The 22,052-nt window shown below is 35.2% G+C and overlaps 1 protein-coding gene across 1 annotated transcript in view; it reads right to left on the bottom strand.

The window, feature by feature from the left end:
* The window catches only part of FBXL17 (F-box and leucine rich repeat protein 17), a 325,238-nt gene that overhangs the window by 15,446 nt on the left and 287,740 nt on the right, over positions 1 to 22,052 (bottom strand). Inside the window, exon 8 of the mRNA XM_068422785.1 lies at positions 2,851 to 2,993. Coding sequence (XP_068278886.1) covers positions 2,851 to 2,993 — 143 coding nt within the window. The remainder of the gene's footprint in view (positions 1 to 2,850; positions 2,994 to 22,052) is intronic.

The following is a 22,052-nucleotide window of genomic DNA, read 5'->3' as shown; positions in this document are numbered from 1 at the left end:
AGACATTTGCTCAGTAACCTTGCCTCTAACATTTTTACATTGAAAAGAGTCTTCAGATTTTGTGTATCTAAGCATAAACATGTTTTCTAAATCAAAGTTCTACTTTCAGCATTTAATAATCTTTGACCTTTTTCCGAATGTGATTTGTAAACAGTGATTATGTTGCTATTTAGCAACATTTAAATGTTGAAAAAACAGTGTTAAAATGCTTATTAGAAAACTTCCAACTTAAATATATGCCCTCATTATGATGATCTACAGTCAGCATTTTTTATGAGAATTCTCAACACAATGACATTTCTTTTAAGGCAAAGACCATATTGCCCCTGTGGTGTGCATGTTAGATGGTAGGAAACATGATAAAAAGAAAGGTCATGGCAAAAGCAGTTTGATGAGAAATGAATAATTTGATTATTTTCATGGTGTGGATCAATAATGCTCTGCATCTACTGAAACACATTGCCTGGAGGCACTCAGATAACCAATGGCATAAAACAGAGCCTGCCTTTACCCAGGCTTCCAGCCTCTCTGATCTTTCTTGGGAGGACCCTTGACGCCTCTAATTTATGTCAACTGCATATCAAAGAAATTCCAAAGAGCCTGGGTCATAAAGAGTACTTTAGTGGTAACTATTTGAAGTCTACTTACATATGTTACTTATGTAACTGTGTTTAAGTACTTCCCCTCCAATGCCTAGGAATTTCTAGAAAGGCATAAATTGCTAGCTGGTACTAGGATAACAGTCGGTACCTTAGAAAAAGAAGGCTAGTAAGGGGCAAATCTTCTAACCCTTTGTTCACTGCAAGCTGACAACAGTCCAAAGACAAGAATTTCAGTTAACGGGGCATGTAAATAAGCCCTTCTGCACCTCCCAAGAATTCTCTTTAATGATGTGCTGGACACTGACATTTTTAATTTAATAGAGCAGCCACTGGAAAAAATTAGTTCTGCATGATATTGGGGAGAGACAGTTGAAGACATGATTTTGCTCAGTAATTTCTCTGTTCATTTGCAGTGGAAAAAGGGAGCTGGCATCTTCTAGCTGCCCAAAACTCTTAAGTCAAGGATACTTACTTCATTCTGTCTCTGGAGCTATTTTTCCCATCAAGGCTTTGCAGGCAAGAGAATAATTCCCAGTGACAGTCCTACTACTACAGTGTTTGCTGTAACAGCATTTACTCATTTCTCAACAAGTTTTAGCTAACATACTTTGAATACTTGTATACATGCACACATGTGTACACACACACTCTTTTGCAGGCACGCAGTTAACATTGATTTTCTATCTTTGTTGAAGCTTTCTCAAAAAATATTTTTTCCTTTTAGCAGTTGACTGTCATAACACAAAAGATGGTGTATAAGCCTTTGTGAAGAACTAGGAAAGCATTAACCAGCAATTACAGGAATACAGACTGTAGTACATATAGTTTAACTGATGAGGTAGTAAAACTTGTTTTCAGCATCAAGATCATTGATTTTCTATAGCAGCTGAAGACAGGATAAAATTATTGCACTTATTAGATCCTTGTTGATTGCTCAACATTAGCTACATCCACAAAATAAATATATGTGTAAAAGTGATCAGATGATTCAGGGTCAGATCTAATCTCCAAGGTCAAGTAACCCTTTGAACATTCTCTAAGTACATAATCTTAGCATAATCTGTCAAAGAGACTCACACGCTCTTTTTGTCTATTTGCTCTTATAAAACATTAATGTTTAGGAGATTAAGTGGAGTCAGCTTTAATAGACAGAGCAATTCTTCCAAAGTGCTCACCCTCCTGTCAAACTGGAAACTGTCTAAGCCTGGGTTTGCAAAATGCTATTTCTAACTTTACAACTGACCTGGAAATTATTATTCCTTACCAGTTGAAATGCTGGGTTTTGTAACTGTCTTCTATAAAGCACTGCAAGGGATGCAAGGTAATGGTTTTGAGCATGAAGTTTCTTAGACTAAAAACCTGTGTTTCCATAGGCTGTATCCAATCAGAAATTTGCAAGCCTGAGAGATGCTTATGATCACAGAATCACAAGCTGGACATTTTGTTCAGGATGGCTGGAAAAGAAACAATCCCTACAGGTATATTTGAAGATTTGAGATCAGAGACTCTGAACCTCCAATGGCTTTAGTTATTTCTGCTGTGTTCCCAGGCCTCTTGGTCTCTCTTCTCTCAACAGAGACATGATTCCTGAAGCCTATATACAGGGTAAGGTGGAGTTGGACTACCTTGTCCTCTCTTCTTCTAATGATAAAGTGCTAAAACTTGTATGCATTCTTAATATATTCCAGGTAGAAAAGCTATATAATAAGAAATTCAGTATTTTTTTTTAGCATTATGATTTTATACAAATCCTTGCTCTTGTGTTTTCAAAACCATTATATATGAGCAAGAACACAGATGTATAGAAAGTCACTCTGGAAGCAACACTGAAGTATTTTTATTATTCTATTTTTTCTTTTTTTCTTTCTTTTTAAAAACCAAAGTAGTCTGTCATAGTAATGAAATGACATAACAATCACTTTTAGCCAAAAATATTCAAAACCCTCAGAGGGCAGATTTTACATAAAACTTTCGTGAGCACCTCAGGCTATGGGTGTAGCCTGTGGGTGTACTTTGAAAATCCATGTCAGCAAAAATGTATAATGCTCTCTTTAGTCCTCTGGATACTTTTTTATCTAAATATGTGAACACCGTACACTAAGAGACTTACCACAGCAGTGAATACCAAACCTGTTTGTACAGAAAAACCTAAATCTTCCCGTCTTGTTCCCTCACTCACACATACACACATAAACACTCACTCACACACATTCAGAAGCAGGCACCAGTTCACGCAAATGCCCCTTACCTGATCGCATCTCATCAGCCCTAAATATCTGAGAGACTTGCTGCTTTGTGCAATTTGGGTGGCTCCATGGTCTGTGATTTCTTTGCACCATCCAACATCCACTGTCTCTATTGTCATGCTGTATCGTCCAATGGCTATCAGAGCTGTAAAGATATTAAAGACACGAACCATATAGCTTGTGAGGATGGTAAGGTCAGTTCTATGTATACACTAAATTATGTTAAAATTAAATTTTGAGAAGCAGTTGTCATGTACCTTGTAAGAGATCTTGTATTTCAGCCTTTTTAACTATGAAATAGAGGTCTCCTCAAATTAGGAATACATACATGTGCAAACACATACAAACACAGAGATAAGCAGACCTTCCTATATATTTTTATATCTATCAATCCATCAAGATAAATAGACCAGTTGGCAGAGATATTCTATAGGAATTCTTTAAATTACTTTTTTCGGAAGGATCAAGGATGAATTAATTGAAATTGAAGTAACGATGATAGAATAAAAACAATCCTACCTCACTCTTCAGAGAAAATAACTGATTTTATACTATTAAGACTTATTTTTCCAGTAAAATAATATTGCAAAGAAAGCACAGAGAATAACAGGACATTTTCTGTGTCAATAAAAAATGGTTTTAGAAAACCCTGCAGGTATCTTATGTCATACATTTTAGGACTATATTCTAAAATTGCATTTGTTGTCCATTGTTCATATTGATGATGCAATAAAAAGCTACATCTCACTTTCATGTTTTCTTCACAAACACTTTTCCAATAGAAAATAAAAAAAATATAAAAGGCCAGGAGGAATTAAAACAAAAACTTGAACCTTTATAAAAGGAAAGGAAAGATGATCTGGAAGTTCTGAAAGGACTGAAAAATGGCAAGTAGGAGAAACCACGAGGCATTTGAACAGGATGGGAAGGCTTTGTCATGACATGACTAGTCTGGAATGACAGAAAGGATACAAATCACTGGTCACCATGGACTAGAACACTCTTCAGGAAACAGAGACTCAGAAACTTTAAATCAAGGTGGGATTTATTAAGAGAAATGAGCAACAGCCTTCAGCAGCTGAAATCTCAGCTCAAGAAAAAAGTCCAAAGTTTCTAGTGTAGAAGTCAGCCATCTGCATGTACCCAAGGGGTGCGATGTTTACAGTTTTTAACTCTAGTTATAATGCAGTTGCTGAAAAGGAAGATGAAAGAGTAACTTAGTCCAAATAATGCAAATATTTTTAAAGGGATGATTTTTCAGCAGCTGTGGGCCAGTTCTGTTCATGCTACAGAACCTACTGTCAGGAAAAGAGAACAAAAAAAAGAAATTATGAAGAACTGGTAGCTCTTGATATGTCAGATGTCAATCTTAGCTAATCAGGGTGTAACTGAGAACTAGGAGCAGAGAGAAAGAACCCACCCGACCTTGCAGACAGCAGTAAGTATAATTTGATAATTTATAAATATTTAGGTGGACTTGATTTGCAAACAAAATCAGCCAAAAGAGGCCAAATACATTTTCAGAAGCTGTGGAAGGTGCAGTAGTACATCACTTTTTTCTTGCAGCAGTTCACTAAAAAGGGCAATGATAACTGAATTTTGTAACTGACATAATGAACTTACGATACAGTCATCTATGTAGTTTCATTACGGTTTCAATGATTTTTGAGGGACGATACCAACTTCCTCATCTCTTCCCAGTACATCCCTAGAAAACAAGTCCTAATTTTGCAAATACATAAATATATGTATAGCAGAACATACACTTTGTACTTTTTTTTACAGAGCCCTTTTAAAATATCACTTTAATAAAAATTATATAGAGTCAGAAACTTTCTGCATATATTTCGCAATAACAAAAGCTATAGCAGTTACAGATTATTGTAACTCCACACAAAATGTTATAGACTTGAAGAAGTGCACGAATACTGAAAGCCTGCCATTAGAATAGACTATTGTCAGTTAAACAAAATTTGAAATGCTGTTTGTATTTGAATATAATTCCTAGTTTTTGTAAAGTTACAGTCATATTTTGTCATTTTCAATGCTTCATGTAAAACTTATAGGGAAGAAAATCAACAGAGAATACTTTTATGGGACTGACATAAAAGATCATGAGATCACACTGTCAAAGAATTCTCCTAGTAAAAGCATTAAAGGAAATTAGGGATATCATTTCTCAGAGTTCCCTCATAGACTTAGATTAGAGAGAAAGTAGGGGATAATTTTATTGAAAGAACAAAAAAGGGTGTTATACTGTGTGCAGAATGCCCAAGACTAAAATATAACCTGAGCATCATTAGTCCAAGAAGCTGACCTGAATGTGGCGAAGTGATGGCTTAAAGCATGAATTTCATCCAGGTATCCATGCACATATTAAATAAACTGGAAGAATAAAAGATTCTCTGCCTTATTCATATACACGATTTTATAACAGAATATTCACAGAAAACCATTTTATAACAAAACATGATTTAAAACATGTTAATTCATCATTTGATATGCTACTCTCTGTATTTTGGCATTTTGGAGGTAAAGCATTTAATTTCTAGAGTAGGACCTTAATTAAATCTCAGTTGAATTTTACGGATTTTTTTATATAAAAATAAAAATATTTTTACCTTTTACATAATGGAAAAAGGCCTTAATAATTATTGAAATAATTACAAAATAATTCTCAAATAACAGATCATGAAGCCTCTTTGCAAAACTGGCCTTCACAGCTTGTCTTCTGAACATCTATACTCTAACCAGCCAATTGTTATTAGTGTTACTTCTCTGAAGTACTACAAGAATGAAAAAGATCATCCCTGGGATTTGGAAAGCATAAGTAAGTTTCCCTAAATTAAAGTGTATATGTATGATTTTTGGACTACACTGTCCTTACTATATTCTGTCAATTATCAGGAAAGTGAGAACACAACTTTGATGATACCATGACACAACCACCATTTTTTTTGGTACAAGTTACGATGCTTAGAAGAACAATATAAAATGGAATTAAAAAACCTCAGGATGTTATGTATCAGTATGATGCATAAAAAATAGAATGGAAACAAAAAAAAAAATCCAACTGTGACATCTGGGGAGCAGGGCTCTCTAGGTGAACACTGCAGTTCAGAACTTGAAGACTGATTTTCAGACAACTGTTAATGTGTTTTCTTCACCTGCATTCCACATTTGTGTGTATGCAAATAATTGAATGAAATGTCATGCTTTAATCAATCTGTATGCCTAATCTCTGCATCAGGTATGTCTTAGGCTAACCATGGCTGGGGTATACTTTCGATTAGGGACTGCTGAATGGATAGTATTTTTGTCTGGCTGGCCTTTCCCTTGCAGCATTCCTCACCACTGTCTCACCCTAACTGTTCCTATAGAGCCCTCAAATGTCATATGCACATATTTGATTTTCTGTAGCAGCAGTATTAAATAGCTGGGTATTCTTTAATACATAAGAACTATTGTCAATGTTTTTCTAATTTAATTACAAAGGACACTAGAAATCAATTACTGCATTACAGACAGCTGAAGACTTACAATATTTCTGTCATATGCTAGTAGAAAATAACATATTTATTTTGTACTTTGTAACTCTTTGTCCCCAGATTAGCAGAGATCTTTCTGGAAAACCAAATATTTTGACAAGAGCGTACAATGTTACACTGTAGGCATATATTGCAACAGTTCATCTATCAACTGCATAGAAAGTATGCCATTTTAAAACACCAATGATTGTATTTTCAGAAAATTTCAATGTGTGCATCTGTACACTCACAAGAACACTCTTGGTCAGAGAAAAGATACAGTATTCAGTCTCTATCAGCACCCAACAGTGGGTGATAAAGAAAGGCTATGAGAACAGGTGAAAATGTAACAATACTTTCCCAGAACACTTTCCTCACATGAAAAAAAAAGGGTCAGGGACTTTATGAACCGGGGTTGATGCCTCTGTACCTCTGTAAGTTGTTCTAATCAGTCTTGTAACCCACAAAATCTTTTAGGCTCCACAACATCCTGTGGCAAAAGAAGTCCCTCAGTTCAGCTACCTTTTCTTTCAAAATCCACCTTCCCTTGTTTGTTTTGAACCTTCCCTAAAACTTGATCCAGGACTTCCCCTTTTATGACTGCTTACTTCCTCTGCAAATGCTTTCTGTAAATCCCAACAGACTGTTATCAACCAGGTCTTCCTTATTCCTTGCTGTCTTCTTCAAAGTACAGTCTGAGACAATTGTGAAGCACAACCTCTCTTAACAAAAGCTGTGTCGATTTTCCTGTATATGTCACATTTATTCATGTGTTCACTAATCATATTCTGTATTATTACTAATTTGCCTTATACAGACATCAAGTTTATCAGTTAATATTTTTCTGAAACTTTTTTTTGAAGTATCTCTGCCAAGCAATTCTGTGGTAGTCAAGCAGGCTGAAGTGAAGGATTACACAGTGCATTTAGGAGCTTGGCTATTTCATCCTTGACTTCTTTTAGAAGTCTTGAGTACACATAGTTCTTCCGCTTGTACGAGCAAAATACTTTAAGCCACAAGTTTCAGCTAAGAAAATGTTTGCATTGCTCAACAGCTTTTCTTCCTCTCTGCATTTGCCCACAATAATCAGAATACATTGCTATTCTCAGGAAGCCTGGCACTAATTTAACAAAGAAACAGACAGTAAAAGCCTGACAAAGTAAGTTTGGATTCTGTGACTTAGGAACTTGTAGCACAATCAGCAGTAAAGAACTGCTAGAGGTGTGTTTCAATACTAATGACAACCAGGCTTAAAATCATAATGAGTGACTGAACAGAAGAACACGATACATTGGAAGTAAGTAGAGGTGGGTACACAAAAATCTACCATGTAGTTTATAGATGCTGGCTTTGACATATGAACCCCTCTGTATGTGAATATTTAACAATGCATCCAACTCTTATCTCTCCTTTTTTATACTCCCATTTATTTTGGCAAAAGCAAGATTTCATATTTTTTTCCCAGCGCTAGGTTGGTGGAATGGAAATCAACTGATGCACAGCTCCTACATAGCAGAAGATAAAGTGTAATGTGGAAATGGAAAATCACCCCACAGCCTTGAGCTGTATTAAGCAAAAATGTTTTCCAGTCGTAATGATACTTTATTGTAGCTGAGAAGGTGAAAGGACACATGCAGGACCAGGTTTGCAGGCAGAAGTAGCATCTTTTAGATGACCAGCTGGAACAGTTGGAAGAATAAAACAAATTTTGTTCTTAGTGCACCACCATTAAAAGCAAATAGTAATTTAACCTCATTTTATTTTACACTGATTAAGATACACTGACACAGCTAAATGCATCTGCTACTACAGGCAGAAATGACTGCCTTGGTCAGAGAGGAAAGGCCTTCATCTAACTGTATGTAAACTGTGAAACCAATGATTGCTACGTGAATGTTGTTGTGGTTAACTACTTCTGGACCTGATCTAGGCAGCCACGGAGCTCTCGCATCTAACAAAATTGGGAGGATGAGACTGCTGTATTTATTTTGCAGGACTGTTTGGGGAAACTATAGTTGACACTTGAGGCCTTCCTCCTTGATTTTGTATATATGCTAAAAAAAATCAGAAACAGATATTACAATAATATGTTAAAAAAAATTTAAGTAATCTTAAGATTTATAATTTAGACATGACCATTCCCAAGTATAAGGTCTCTACAATGGAAAAAAATAACATACATATCTTTGGTATCAAGAACCAATATTTTGCTCACACAATTTAATTTTAATGTATTTTTAAATATGGAAAAAGATACTCCAGGTTTTGCATAACTTTACCATATAAAATTGTTTGGAAATCTGCTGTATTAAGCAGAACTACATCAAATTTAACATAATTTTACTGACATGCACCTACTACACAATAGAGTACTTCCTTAATCAGTAAATCCTAGTTCAATTTAATTGAAAAGAAACCTCTGTGAGGTTTAACTGTTTTGCTGTTTTTCTCCTGTCATCACCTAACATACTTCATACGTAAAAGGCACTGCATTTGGTCAGCGTTAGGTGATGACTGGATAGAAAAGTTTTTAAAAATTGATTATGATTGACATCACTCTGGCACCAGGGCATTACACATATATATATATGCATTCATGCAAAAAAACATTCTAGCATTTGTTTAAGCTCTTTTTATCATTAATGTCAAAAGCATTTAAATGTGCAAGAATAAGAATTTAAAATTTCAAACCTCTCTAAGGGTTTTACATAGAGTAGAAATCAATCGGCCAACCAAGTATTACCAGCTTTCCATTATCTTTTATTTATTATATAGCCAAAAGCTATTAAGGTGACTTTGATAGCCATCTACTAGCTCCTGAAGAGCCTAACATACAAAAAAATTGTGTGGAAGTTTATGAGAATTAAAATTGCAACAAGCAGATGTAATAAAAAGAAAACTGGCAAAGAAAACTATACATTTAGGTGTTAAGAAAATGGTGTAACAGTTCAGCTTAGTGGACTATGACATATGCTCCTTCTGTTGGTGGAGTTATGGAGTTACTCTCATCTGCTTGAGCTATTTAAAATATGAGTGGACAATGCTCTGGAGAGCCTACAAAGAAAATGTTGTACAAGACAGACTGAACAAGCCAATTTAAATGGTCTTTTCTATGTTTCATTTTCATTATTCTATTGAATTAGACACAAAAGATGTAAATGATGCAGATAAATTATGAACATTTGAATGCATTGAAGCTTTCCCAGTCACCAAAATAAGTTTGATATTCCATTTCCAATGATTTGTGGAAAAGCATTTATAAATCAGCCCACAATTAGACACAAACACTTGTCAATTCTAAAATACAGTTGACTATATAGACAATATACTGCAACTAGTTTTAATGTATTAATATATTTACAAATGAAAACATTAACATATATGTTAATAACCTCTACAATATACAACAGAGTAAGTATTGAATATTTAGTTAACATAAATATTGCTTCTACATAGAAAAGGCTCTTCTTTACAATTGCATACCTATGAAAACTTCTTTTCATAAAAATTTTCAGTGACTTCAGGTTTTTTTCCCTGAATTAGGGCAACAGAATTTGACTTTTCATAGAAAATCTTGATGCTATAAGCAAAGGCTTGGTAATTTTGCCCACATGATACTAACAGATATGATTTGTGTTTACCCCTGCATTGATAAGGTTGATGGTCATCTGCCATGCAAATTACATGAGATTTTGCAATCTAGCTAATCTATTATGTGCAGAGACAGAGTACATGCCTAATCCCATTTCTATGTGTCAAAAGATGTTTTGCTGCTGTAACTACAGATAGCGTTGAAGAAATCACTGAGTTCTCTGCTACTTTGCACGCCCAAGCAGAGGAATCATAGCTCACAATTCAATTGCCTCTGCCTTAAATGAAAAACATTTGTATAAAACTCACTGCAAGATACAACTTTTTATACAATTCCTCTACTCCTGTTTCAAATGTATAGTGTATTTTGATGACTAAATAAATGTTTGTTCATCATATAATGATATAAATTATGCATCAAGCACTGTAGTTCATCTGCTACCAAATAAAGGTTACCATGGGTATACCACTCCAAAATTTCAGTTTATGCTGGTTTCTCAGACAAAAGCCTAATTCTGCTCTGGCTTTTGCACGTCCAGCTGACAGCTAGTATGACATGTTTTTTTTTCTTTTATAATCATGACCTCACATAACAGCTACATTTCAGTGCCACCATGAAATAGCAAAGCAAGAGAAACAGAATTTGTACAAGAACTGGTTTTCTACCAGGGAACTCAGCCAATCCCATTTATAATCAAGCACTTAAATACATTCCTGGTTTTAACTGTATGAGCAGTTCCCTTGAAATAAAAGTAAATACATAAGTAGAGGACGTAACCATGAACATCACTGTTCTCATAATCAAATGTCAGTCTTAATTCCCCAACTAGTTTCCCTTTCAGTACATACATCCATGTAATAAGAAAACAGGAAAGCAATTAAGTCCTTTTCCCCATGGTATGGCAGTGATGCAAAAGGGAGATTGGTTAGTGTTATTTTTTAAATATTTTACCCTAGTGGTATTTTAATATTTATAGCCAGTGCTCACAGAACACAGCAACCAGAAAGGCATGTAAATAGGTAAAAACTTAAGCTTTTGTAAATGCTAAAGAAGGTTAGGAAAAAAGTTGCCCAGTCTGAAAAATTTTCCCAATGGAATGCTGTATCATCTCTCTGGGTGGCAAGCCTGCATTTTAACATACTTGGTGTATTTTGGTTTTTCTATTGTCTTCACCTGCCTCAGGCTGCTTGAGGTCTCCTGTGATAATTTCATTGTTATACCTTTGTGCATATGTGGCTATGGGCAACATTTCTTGAGAATGAAGTATGGGACTGAAATAAAATGCAGAAAGATATAGGGGCATGACCACACTGGGAAACTAATCTAATAAGATGCCTCAAGGAAATGAAAAGGAGACAGACCGTATCCCTTGAGCAAACCTGTTTTCTCCAAGAGTTTAGGAAATCTGGCTAAATCCCTTTTGTCTGGATGAATATTTTGACCTTTACGTGGAAGTATGGTGGCAAACCACTCAACCAGTGATACTACCGTAATTTGGACTAAAAATCTGTTTGAAAGAGATAACACACACCCATTTTAAAACAATGTATTTCTGGTTTCCCTTTTGAAAATAAAATCTTATTATTTAAAGTATTGGTTACCTAAAGAAGCCTAAAGAAAAATCCCTGCAGGCAAGAAAAGTCCCAAGGAACTGAAAAGACCTAATGCCTGTGAGAGGAAAGATGGCAGAGACTGCTTTTATGCAGAAAAAGTATTTTATTTTATATTTTTTATATAAAATATATTTAATATACGTAAATATTTTATTTTTTCTGTAAAAGACATAAAAGTCATTGGTATATAGTTACCCGGCTATGGTCTGGTTGTGGTATATATTTAGCATTAAGTTGGTACAGTATACACTGCTTTACTCAATGCCAACTTTATTAACTGGTACACAGAAAAAAGGTAACTGCTAAATCAACTTGTGTCCTACAGTTCAAGCCCCTAGAAACACAGGGCAATTAGAAGGCTGTGATTTCCCAAGTAGAGTTAATCTTAGTGCTTGCTTTACTTTTTTGTCTTGCATGTTTGGCCAGACTAAAACCATACATAAAATAGTACACTTGTGCAATGGTTATTGAAAAAACTACCTGTTGTCCTACAATGTAAGTAAAACTCTGCCATAAACTTGAAAAAGCAGAAAAAAAGTGATGTTTCAAAAGCATCTTTAATGTAACCAGTGATAAACAGCTATTTCCCCAGAAGTCCACACTAAGAACAAGGCTAAGCTGTGGACAAAATCATACAAAATGGTTTGTTATATTTTATACAGGACTCTTAAGAAGAAATATCAAAATTGAGAACAATGAACTAATGCTAAATACATCTGTATTCTAAATAAACTCTTATCAGTGCAGAAGAAAGGCTCCGTAACATTCCAGCCATTTGAACAACATCTTTTACTCAATGCATACCAACAGCAAAAACCAAACTGAAACAAAGAAAATCCCCAAATCTTCAATACAAGGATGCAAAAAGATACCAGTACTGCAAACTGAAAGGCATGCAGCATATTTGGTTCTGTCCTGACTGTAGACCTCTCATTAAAATATTAAAAAATACCCATTTCAGAGATGGATTGCAAAAGTGGCAGTAGCCGCTAGATTTAAATCCATGGTCTTAAGAAAAAACAGCTCCTGTGGACTAAGCTGTTACAAACAGATTGGCACTATTTTCACTTCCTTGAGCACACTAAAACATAACTTGTTTTCTTTGCATTATTTTGCATAGGAGTAATTTCCATCATTGCCACAGAAATAGTCTGACTGCAAATGGAAGACAGTAAATAAACCTGACTTTGATCCCCAAGAAAATCATGGAGGCAATTTTCCTGGAAGCCACATCTGAAGGACACAAAGATGACTGGGAACAGCCAGCACAGATCTACCATGTGCAAACCAAGCCTGGTCAACCTGACTGCTTTTCTGTGATGAGATGACTGACTCTGTGGACAAGGGACATGTAAATAATTTTTTTTTGCATCAGAAGAGTATTGAGAAGTGCTATAGACTCTTGAAGATGACTGCTTCCTTTTCCAGTCCAAAGATGGAAACATTGTTGTGTTAGGGTAACAAAGACACCAAAAATTACCCGAACCCCTTAAAACAGGAACAAGAGATATACAAGGAAATTTAAATACAATCTTTTCAAAACAGATAATGGGGTTCGAGCTTATTTAAACAACATATACCTAACCTATGAAAGCTGTTACTCCACGTTGCTATTGCATCCAGGACCTTAGTTGCATTCAGAGATGACAGTCACTAGAGATGACAGTTAAAACCCAGATCTAGACAGCATTAAAAATAAAGGTTGTAACCATGAATGATGTGAGGTACATGCAACGCATTAGCCTAGAGAGGTAGGAAAGAAATAATATGTTTTGAAATCTGGCATCGTTTGGAGAACTGGTGTACGCACTGCTTATGAACTTCTGTGAATACTTTGAAAAAGTTGGATCTTGGAGCACTTCAGGGGCTATAGAGACAGTCACATAATGCAGAATATCACATACAGACCAGATGTAAAGTTAATTTAATGTTTTGCTGGAACAGCTCGAGATGATAAACTGGTAGAAGCTAGAAAACTCACTTTATAATACTTATTAAATATATATTTATTAATATACAGTTATAACCTAGCATATAATAATACATATATAATATATGTATATATAATTAATAATATTACTATCACTTATTAACCATCTCTTATTATTCCAAACTTCTGGTGAACGAGTTGGGTTTGGCAAGTCCAAATTTCACAGAAGAAATAAAAATCAGGATGTTGAGATGTTTATTGTCAAAAAAGCAAAATTTTAGTTAGTTCTTAGTCACATGGGGGTGAGACTAAGAGAGGGGGTAGAGACAGAAGATGTTTTCACAGCAAGGGAATTTAACTGTTTAAGCTGTTCAGTTGTGGGATCAGACAAGATAAGAAAGAGAGTGCCTCTTTGGAGAATGACAGAAAGTAATCCTAAATGATGTGGGAACATACCCTTTTGCAAATTTAGCTTTGTCCTCCTTGCCTAAGGACTCTAGCTACTGTATTCTTCTGATTAATAAATAGTGACTTTGAAAAGGCTGCTCGGTGGTCTGCAAATACTTGCTGAGACAAAGGATGACATCTGTGACAGAGGTCTATACTCATTCTGCCACAGAGGGAAAATGTTGAAAACAGAGGTCCTAAGCTGAAGAACAACAGGATTTTGCATTTTGCCCTTTTAAAAAGGAGGACTCATAAATTTATCAATTTGAAAGACTACACATCAAAAAGACTAGAAGACTAGAGGAAGGAGAACATCTAATAAATCCATGACAATACGTTACTTGTGTGTCATGCACTAAAGAATTTCATGCTGTATGATGGTGAGAACAATGACTACTTAAACCATGATTCAGTATAAGAACTCTCAAGTTTCTATGAAGTTAGCAGCAAATAGAATACAATACATACATTTTTAGTACATAAAATTGAATCAAATGGAGACAAAGGAGTCAAATAAATACTTACTAGAAGATAAAAACTGCTTACAAAAATAAAATATTAGGTATACAATCTAAAAATGGAAGAAAATGGCTATTAAAGTTTTGGTTTTCCTTGTAAAACTCCTGGTGTTCAGTACTCAGCAAGAGGGTAGACACTTAACTGTTCATCAAAACAAACAAAAAGTAACAGGCAATAAAAACAAATATACCATAGAGCATGAAGTGTTACACCAGACAGACTGTTCATGCATGTCAACAAACATCGGTGGACGGTACTTTTTAACTCCCAGAAACACACCCAATGGCTTTTTAAGATATTGATACAGTATTTATAGTTCTCCACTTTAGGAGTACAGGTTATTTTCCTATATTTGGTTTTCTAATTCAGCTAGTTCATATTCACTGTCCAAACTCAGTCTTTCTGCAAAATGGTAAGTGAAGACTGAAAAACTGAGATTCATGCAATAGGGTTAGGATCATAATCATGTGAAGTTGTATGCCTAGGAACTAGGAATACGGGCTTGACGGAACACCATTAAACAGAATGAAAAAATTTCTGTGGACTTCAAGACACTATGGATTACGTTATAAAAAGGCAGCTAGCAGTGTGAAAGGGCTAGGCAGGACAGAAGGTGAGTGATCATGTGAAACAGAACACATTTTGAATGAAGAGCAGACAAGAGAATGAAATTCAAAAAGTGAAAGAAGAAAAAATTTCTACACACTTATGCATAGACATATCTGTATAGCCCACATATATCCATGAACATATGATAACATAGAATATTAACATCTTTATTAAAACCCGTTACAGCTTTGGAGTATCATTCCCTGACACATTATGTTTCCTCTATAACTGCTTTTGGGCTTTTTTTTTTTTTTTAATTTTTTCCTTAAAAAAAAAGTTGGCATCAAACACTGCATTTTGCTTGCCCCATGCACATGTGTAGTAATTTGGCTGTGCAATGAGCTGCTAAAAATGTGAACAACAAAACCACTTCAATGCCAAGCCTCAAGATATCCCACAAACCATCACACATCCTGATTGTCAAATTTGTCTGCAGAAGACCTGTGTGTTTAATAGTGGTCCAACGGCTACTTCCAGTCTTGAGGATGACAGTTTGAAAGCCGCTATTTCAAAAAGAGGAGATTCAAGAAGTCCATAAAGAGAAAGAAGAAATTACTCAGCTTTAGATGGTGGTAGAAAAGTCAGAATTAGTCTAAAACACATTGAAGAAATGAAGATATACTTAGGCTTATATTAGAAAAGCAATCTGAAAAATAGCAGCAAAAATAGGCATTAACTAGTGACGTGACTGAGACATTATTATGACATTTCCATGGCATTAAAAAAAGAAGTCTGAAATTCAGTTGAAATAATTCATGTGCACCATCACAGATCTTTCAACTGTTTCTTACTTTTCAGACATTTTAATTTTATTTTGAATTTCTACCTTACTTAGCGGGAGAAAAGCAACTTTGTACACTAGTTTCACCTTCTTTCATCCACAACAAATTTTTATCTATGGAATTAACATTAATACGGCTATTACATTTAGAAAGCTTCTCTAAAGACCTAGAGCTGGTGAAGCCACACCTTGAATACTGTGTTCACTTTTGAGGTGCTGGAGTGCATCTAAAGAAGGGCAATGAAACTGGTGAAGGGTCTAGAGCACAAGCCTTAAGAGGAGAGGCTGAGGGAACTGGGGGTGTTCAGTCTGGAGAAAAGGAGGCTGGGAGGAGACCTCATTGTTCTCTACAACTACCTGACAGGAGGCTGTAGTGAGGCAGTTGTCTTTTCTCCCAAGTAACAAGGGATAGGATGAGAGGAAACGGCCTCAAGTTGTGCCAGGGGATGTTTAGATTGGAAATTAGGAAAAATTTCTTCACCAGAAGGGTTATCAAGCATTGGAACAGGCTGCCCAGGGAAATGGTCGAGTTATCATCCCTGGAAGTATTTAGAAGATGTGTATATGTGGTGCTTAGGGATATGGTTTAGTGGTGGACTTGTCAGTGCTAGGTGCTTGATGATCTTAAAGCTCCTTTCCAACCAAAACGATTCTATGATTCTATGATTCAAAAGCATTTGGACAGCTACAGCTATGGGACAACATAGTTCTTCCAAAACTGAATCTGACCACCAGCAAAATTTTTTGGAAGACAGTCATCAGCCAATGTGATTACACAGGAATAATACATATAATGCAAGTACAGTGGGAACAATGTTGTTTCTGTTTCCACTGCTGATGGGGAAAAACCAAGCGGGACAGGAAAGGGTATGAAGCTAGGATATGGTAGGATGATACAAATATAGGCAGTTATAGTATCTATTTTACAACCTTAAGCTTGTCCAGACTTCTTATCTAATTATGCCTGAGTACATTTGTACATGAGTGTTCAAGACAGCTCTGGGAATACCATTTGCTGTTAAAGGCTTTGCAGCGATCAGCAGAAGTACAAGCACTGCATTTTGTCAAGGAGAGCTGAATCTTCACAAACAGAGGAAACTGGACACCCATGGAAGAACGTGCGAAGAGGGTTCATGCAACTAACTCAAGGTTCAGATTAAACTACCAGATATGTAGTAATACATAATATAATCACATGTATATTTGCCAAAATATATTTTAAGCCATTGTCAAGATGTAACCCTATGTCACTATTTTATTAAAAATAAAATAAGATTGAAATACATGCTTTTATACATAATCTAGATGTATTTACTTTACTTTAATGAACCCTGACATCGATATACTACTTTTCTTAAAATTGCTGAATTAAAGTATATTACTGAAAGTTCTTTTAGATCTTTAAAGATATCCAAAAAGGACAATAAAATTTGATGTAGTGGCCGACAGACTGCTCTGACTGTTTCCTATCGTGCTGATTGTTGCTTAGGCCCCATATCATAGCATGAAGTTCCATACTGCATGTGCTGCAACTAATCTATACTATCAGGGAAAGAGACTGTCAGCCTCAATTTTGCTTTTTTCTATTTTTGTCAGCATGTATCACTCCACAGCTCAACATAAATTAACACAGGATTTTGTGTCTGTTAACATAACATTTAATACGTTCCAATGCAGTTATATTGTTCTGCTTTGGAAAACACAGAGAAAAGTGATGTAACTTGCCATTAATTTCATTATGACTAATGAAACTGAGGTTGCTCATATAAATCAATACAACTGGATGCTGAGACTAAGTACAACTGACAGGGAGAAATGAAGATAATTTCAAAAGGTTCCATACTGTGAGTCATCACAAGCAAGCTTGAAAAATAATGAAGGAACTACTTACAGGGAACTCACTATGAAGATCCTCCCTGTTAAATATCTGAATTGGGTTGTGAATACTCTAGTATGACAGCTAGAGCTGAGTTTCCACAAAAAAGTTAATTTATCTGTAGTTTCTTAAAGAATATTTCAGCGCAGTCATCAAACTGCCTTCAAATAATGACACCTACAGTACATCTGCAAGATGTTTGTAGCTGAACGGTTACACAATCTTCCTTAGAATAACTACATTTCCAGCATTAATTAGCTGTCCTGTATAATGAATAGAATGAAACTTCATAAAATTAGCTGAGTGTAATCACCTAAGGAACTCTTTAAACAATAATTAGCATGATGAAATGCAAATAAAAAATGTTAGTTCCTAAGGGCTTGAAAAATACTTGTTTTACGAAGTATTTCTCCAGTGTATTTCACATTCAGGCATCTAATCTGCTCCCTTAAAAATAAAGGACACTTTCTTGGGAACTATACAGGAAAGCAATTTAGCACAGTAGAACCTTTTCTCTCTGACAAAATGTGGACTTTTTATCTAACCAGATCAGAAAATACAGAAAAGTTTATGCCAATTAGATAACTTCTAATTATTAGTACTATGCATTAATAAAATTCCAAATTTTCAATATAAATATGGTTTCAATGAAATAAAAATGCACAGCAATGCTGCTTGCTAAAGTGACTGCTGCTTTAAGTTGCTTAGTGGGCCTTAATTTTCCTTTTGGCTGCTTAATATAAACATGGAAGTGTCTCCCTTTTATGTTGTTATGTAAGAATGCAATAGCTCACCTAATAACTTCACTCAGGACACCTTGTTCAAAAGAAACTAAAAACTGAAATAAAAATCAAGTTTTTAATGAAGTAAAACCCTTTTTTTTTTTTAAATATTAGCTAGATAAAGAATTGGCATGCACACAAAGTAGTTTAGAAGATAAAAATTTCTCTGATTTTGTATCAGGTATTAATTTTTCCAAAAAGTAGAATGCCTTAATACTGAAAAGACACTCTTTGTAAACTGGGATATAACCAAGGGCCCAAGTAGAAGTTCAAGCAAAGCTGTATACTGGGAGCTACACAGTTCAGTAATAAAGTCTACTTGTATGTCAGCTATTTCTTCTCTTTACAGTTTGTGCTGTCATGGCAACAACAATTTTTGATACACAAAGTATTAAATTTTCTTTATGCAGGTCTGAAAATCATATGAAATACATTTGCCATAAATGATAGGCAATGTCTATGAGTATTATCTGTGATGAAGCCTAGGAGGAAGAAAAAGGTCCCTGATAAATTGTGGATATGACATTACTCAATAATGTTCAGAAGTTTTTAATGACACTGCATGTGTTCATTTATATACATATATACACTTAAATTAATAAATACTGAATGCAAGCTTAAGTGGAAGTGGAAGTAATCTTAGTGATGACAGTGACACAGTCACATAGAAACACATCTGAAGGCAGACAAGCACTGGAAGTTTCAGCTTCTGGTATCTTATTAACAAAGTTTAAAACTTGCAATTCTAAAAATGGTGCTATAAAAAATCTAGTGGATCTACATTTGAGTCTTTCAGAAAACCCTTTCTTTCACTTTGTCACAGCAAAAGTTTTTCTCTTCAACAGTGGTATCATTCAGATAAATAAGTCCAAAATCTTGCCTTGTCTTCTGTAAGAACAATCTTTCCAGGAATGTCAAAGCAGTCTGTTCTATTATCTATCTCTATTTATTAAAATTCTTTAAAAAATAAGAAAATTTTAGCTCATGGGAAGGGTCCAAACATTAAAACATTATCCAAATGAAGAGTGGTATACATGGCAACTTGTTAGAGAGTGGCAAGCATTTATCTGTAGCACATCTGCGGCAGTTTTGAAGTATCTTTTTGATGTGTAAGCAGTCACACAGGTTGAAGAAACACGTGCTCCTTTCTGCTGGAAAAATAATTCCTTTCAATATTACTAAATACTTTTGAGCATGACTTCTAGAATTTTATGAGGAAGAACGTGGTGAATCATTCTCTGTTTTGTAATCCAGAAGCGTAAGCGATTGTACTGTTAGCATAATGGTGACCGTGAAAGTGAAAGCCAAACTGCTACGAAGTGAAATTTCCAGATATCCCAGCAGATAAATTCAGTCTTCTTTGGCTTGTCCTCTGACAGCTTTTAGGGGACTGTACTGCTCTAAACCCCACTTGGTGTATGGGTAACAGGGCCCGCTAAGCAGTCTGGGTCAAGAAATTCCAAGTGCATGCATGTATAAAGGCAATTTTCTTGTGGGAGGTATGTTGGTAAGTTATTTCCAAACTTATACCTAATTTACATGCTATTGAAATTCTAAAATTATTACATTTATGTATGTTCACAAAAACTACTGACCAGGCATGAAGGAGACAAAAAGAAAAGGGCTATATAATGACATTTAAACTCAAATCCATAGTTCCTCTGTCCTTCAACAGTAAGAGGAGAAAAAGCAAGACAAACTTTTCTCAAGGAGTTGAAGTATTTTTTCCCTCTCTCTCTGCTAGCCATAAGTTTCTGTGAGCATTACTCAGAAATATCAACAGTGCTGCTACAGATAATTTTCAACACTGAACACACCTTCGTGCATGTAGTGTAAAAAAATAATTTTGATCCTTGCAATAGAGCAATATCTCTGTTTTTCTCAGCTGTGAGCATTGCTTTTATTCTGGATGCCTTTTGTTCTACTTTATTGCAGACAATACATCCCCAAACCTGAAATGTACTTCACCACATTTTGCTGTTATTGCTTTTTTGCCTCACTATCTCTGGTTCAATCATATTGACAGTAATTATTTCAAAAAAAAGTTTAAACTTCTTTTCATCCAAAAGAGTACTTGCGCCAGAAGTCTGTGCTTACTGCTGTAAAACTCTATCCCTTGTACTTAAACTTTTTGGTTGTTCAAAAAAATATGATGCTGCATAGAACTTACCTTATAAAATCAATTATTAGTTAGGACATTAGTCAGGACACTGCTAGGCAACAGTATCTTCTGATAAGTCTGTGTGTGATAGCTCTTCTTACAGCCTTCTGAAGCCAGCCTTTTCACATATTTTCTGTCAATTCTGTCTGTTACTTTGTTTTTTCTTTCATCCCTTTTGTTGCTCAGAGTCATACTCAGGAACATTATAGCTCCTACCATATTAAGTAATAATGAAAACTGCGTGCTTCATCTGTAAATTGAACAGTAAAATTCAACATGGAATCAAACTCAAAAGCATACCCAAACCCAAAAGAACAATGAACACATAATCTTAACTACTGATTTATTTCCAATACAAGTGGCACTAAAATTAGGATAATTAAAAATTATCCATACACCTACTTTTTAATTTACTTTGTGAAACAAATTATGTCCACAAATTTGTTAAGTTGCAGAATGACACAGGAAATGAATAAGAGAGAGGCTAGTTGTTGAGAGGCTAGTACCATATATATTTGAGAGCTGTGTGGAATGCTTCTCTTTTAAGAACGGTAAACTGAACAAAAGCCATAATCCTCTTTCACTGCACTCCACAACATAGCCACTTTAAAAATTCAGGAAACTGAAGTCGCTCCACTAAAGCAAGCCTTATCTTGGAGGGGAAAAAAGTATTTTATTTATTCACATACAGAAGAAGTTTCATATATGTACAGCAGCTAACTTTCACTAGTGGTGGGAGACACAAACTCCATTATGGTTGATGATCTTCATTTACCCACTGATCTTTTTTGCCACCAAACTGCTGTAAGCAGAGGAAATCTGTGGACTTTTTTCTCCCTTGTTATCGGCCTATTACTATTAAAAGGATGATAGATCCACGACAAAGAAGGTAAGAAAAAGAGAAAAGAATAAAGCTAGCTGGAAGTTTGGAAATGTCAAAGTTTCTCTACTCGTCTATTTATCAGGTTCCACAGACTTTATGCTAAAGTCACTCCCAAAGCCTCTAAGAAGACAGAAAATTCCAACAAATGAAATCCCCAAACTGCAAGACCTCTTCTTCAGTCCTCTAAACTTTAGTACACGTGATGAAAAAGACACTTTAACGTTCACATAACACTTTCAGTGAAAAGAGCCCCAGCTCACCTATCTTCTTGCTTTCTTCAAAATGGAGTGTGTTTCTGACTGATTATATTGGAGAATGGCATTATCACATACCATTAATACAACTTATGTTCCTTTACTGAAAACCTTGCATTAAGATGACAAGCTAGGAATTTAGTCTTAAATTGTAATTACAGGTACATCACTAAGTTATGGTCCCTTTTTGACTACGAATTCATTTAATTGTCCATTAAAATCAAATTGTT

This window comes from Nyctibius grandis, chromosome Z (assembly GCF_013368605.1).
Source record: "Nyctibius grandis isolate bNycGra1 chromosome Z, bNycGra1.pri, whole genome shotgun sequence".
Lineage (NCBI taxonomy): Eukaryota > Metazoa > Chordata > Aves > Nyctibiiformes > Nyctibiidae > Nyctibius > Nyctibius grandis.
The sequence above is the reverse complement of the archived record's forward strand: the minus strand, read 5'-3'. Positions and strand labels throughout refer to the sequence as shown.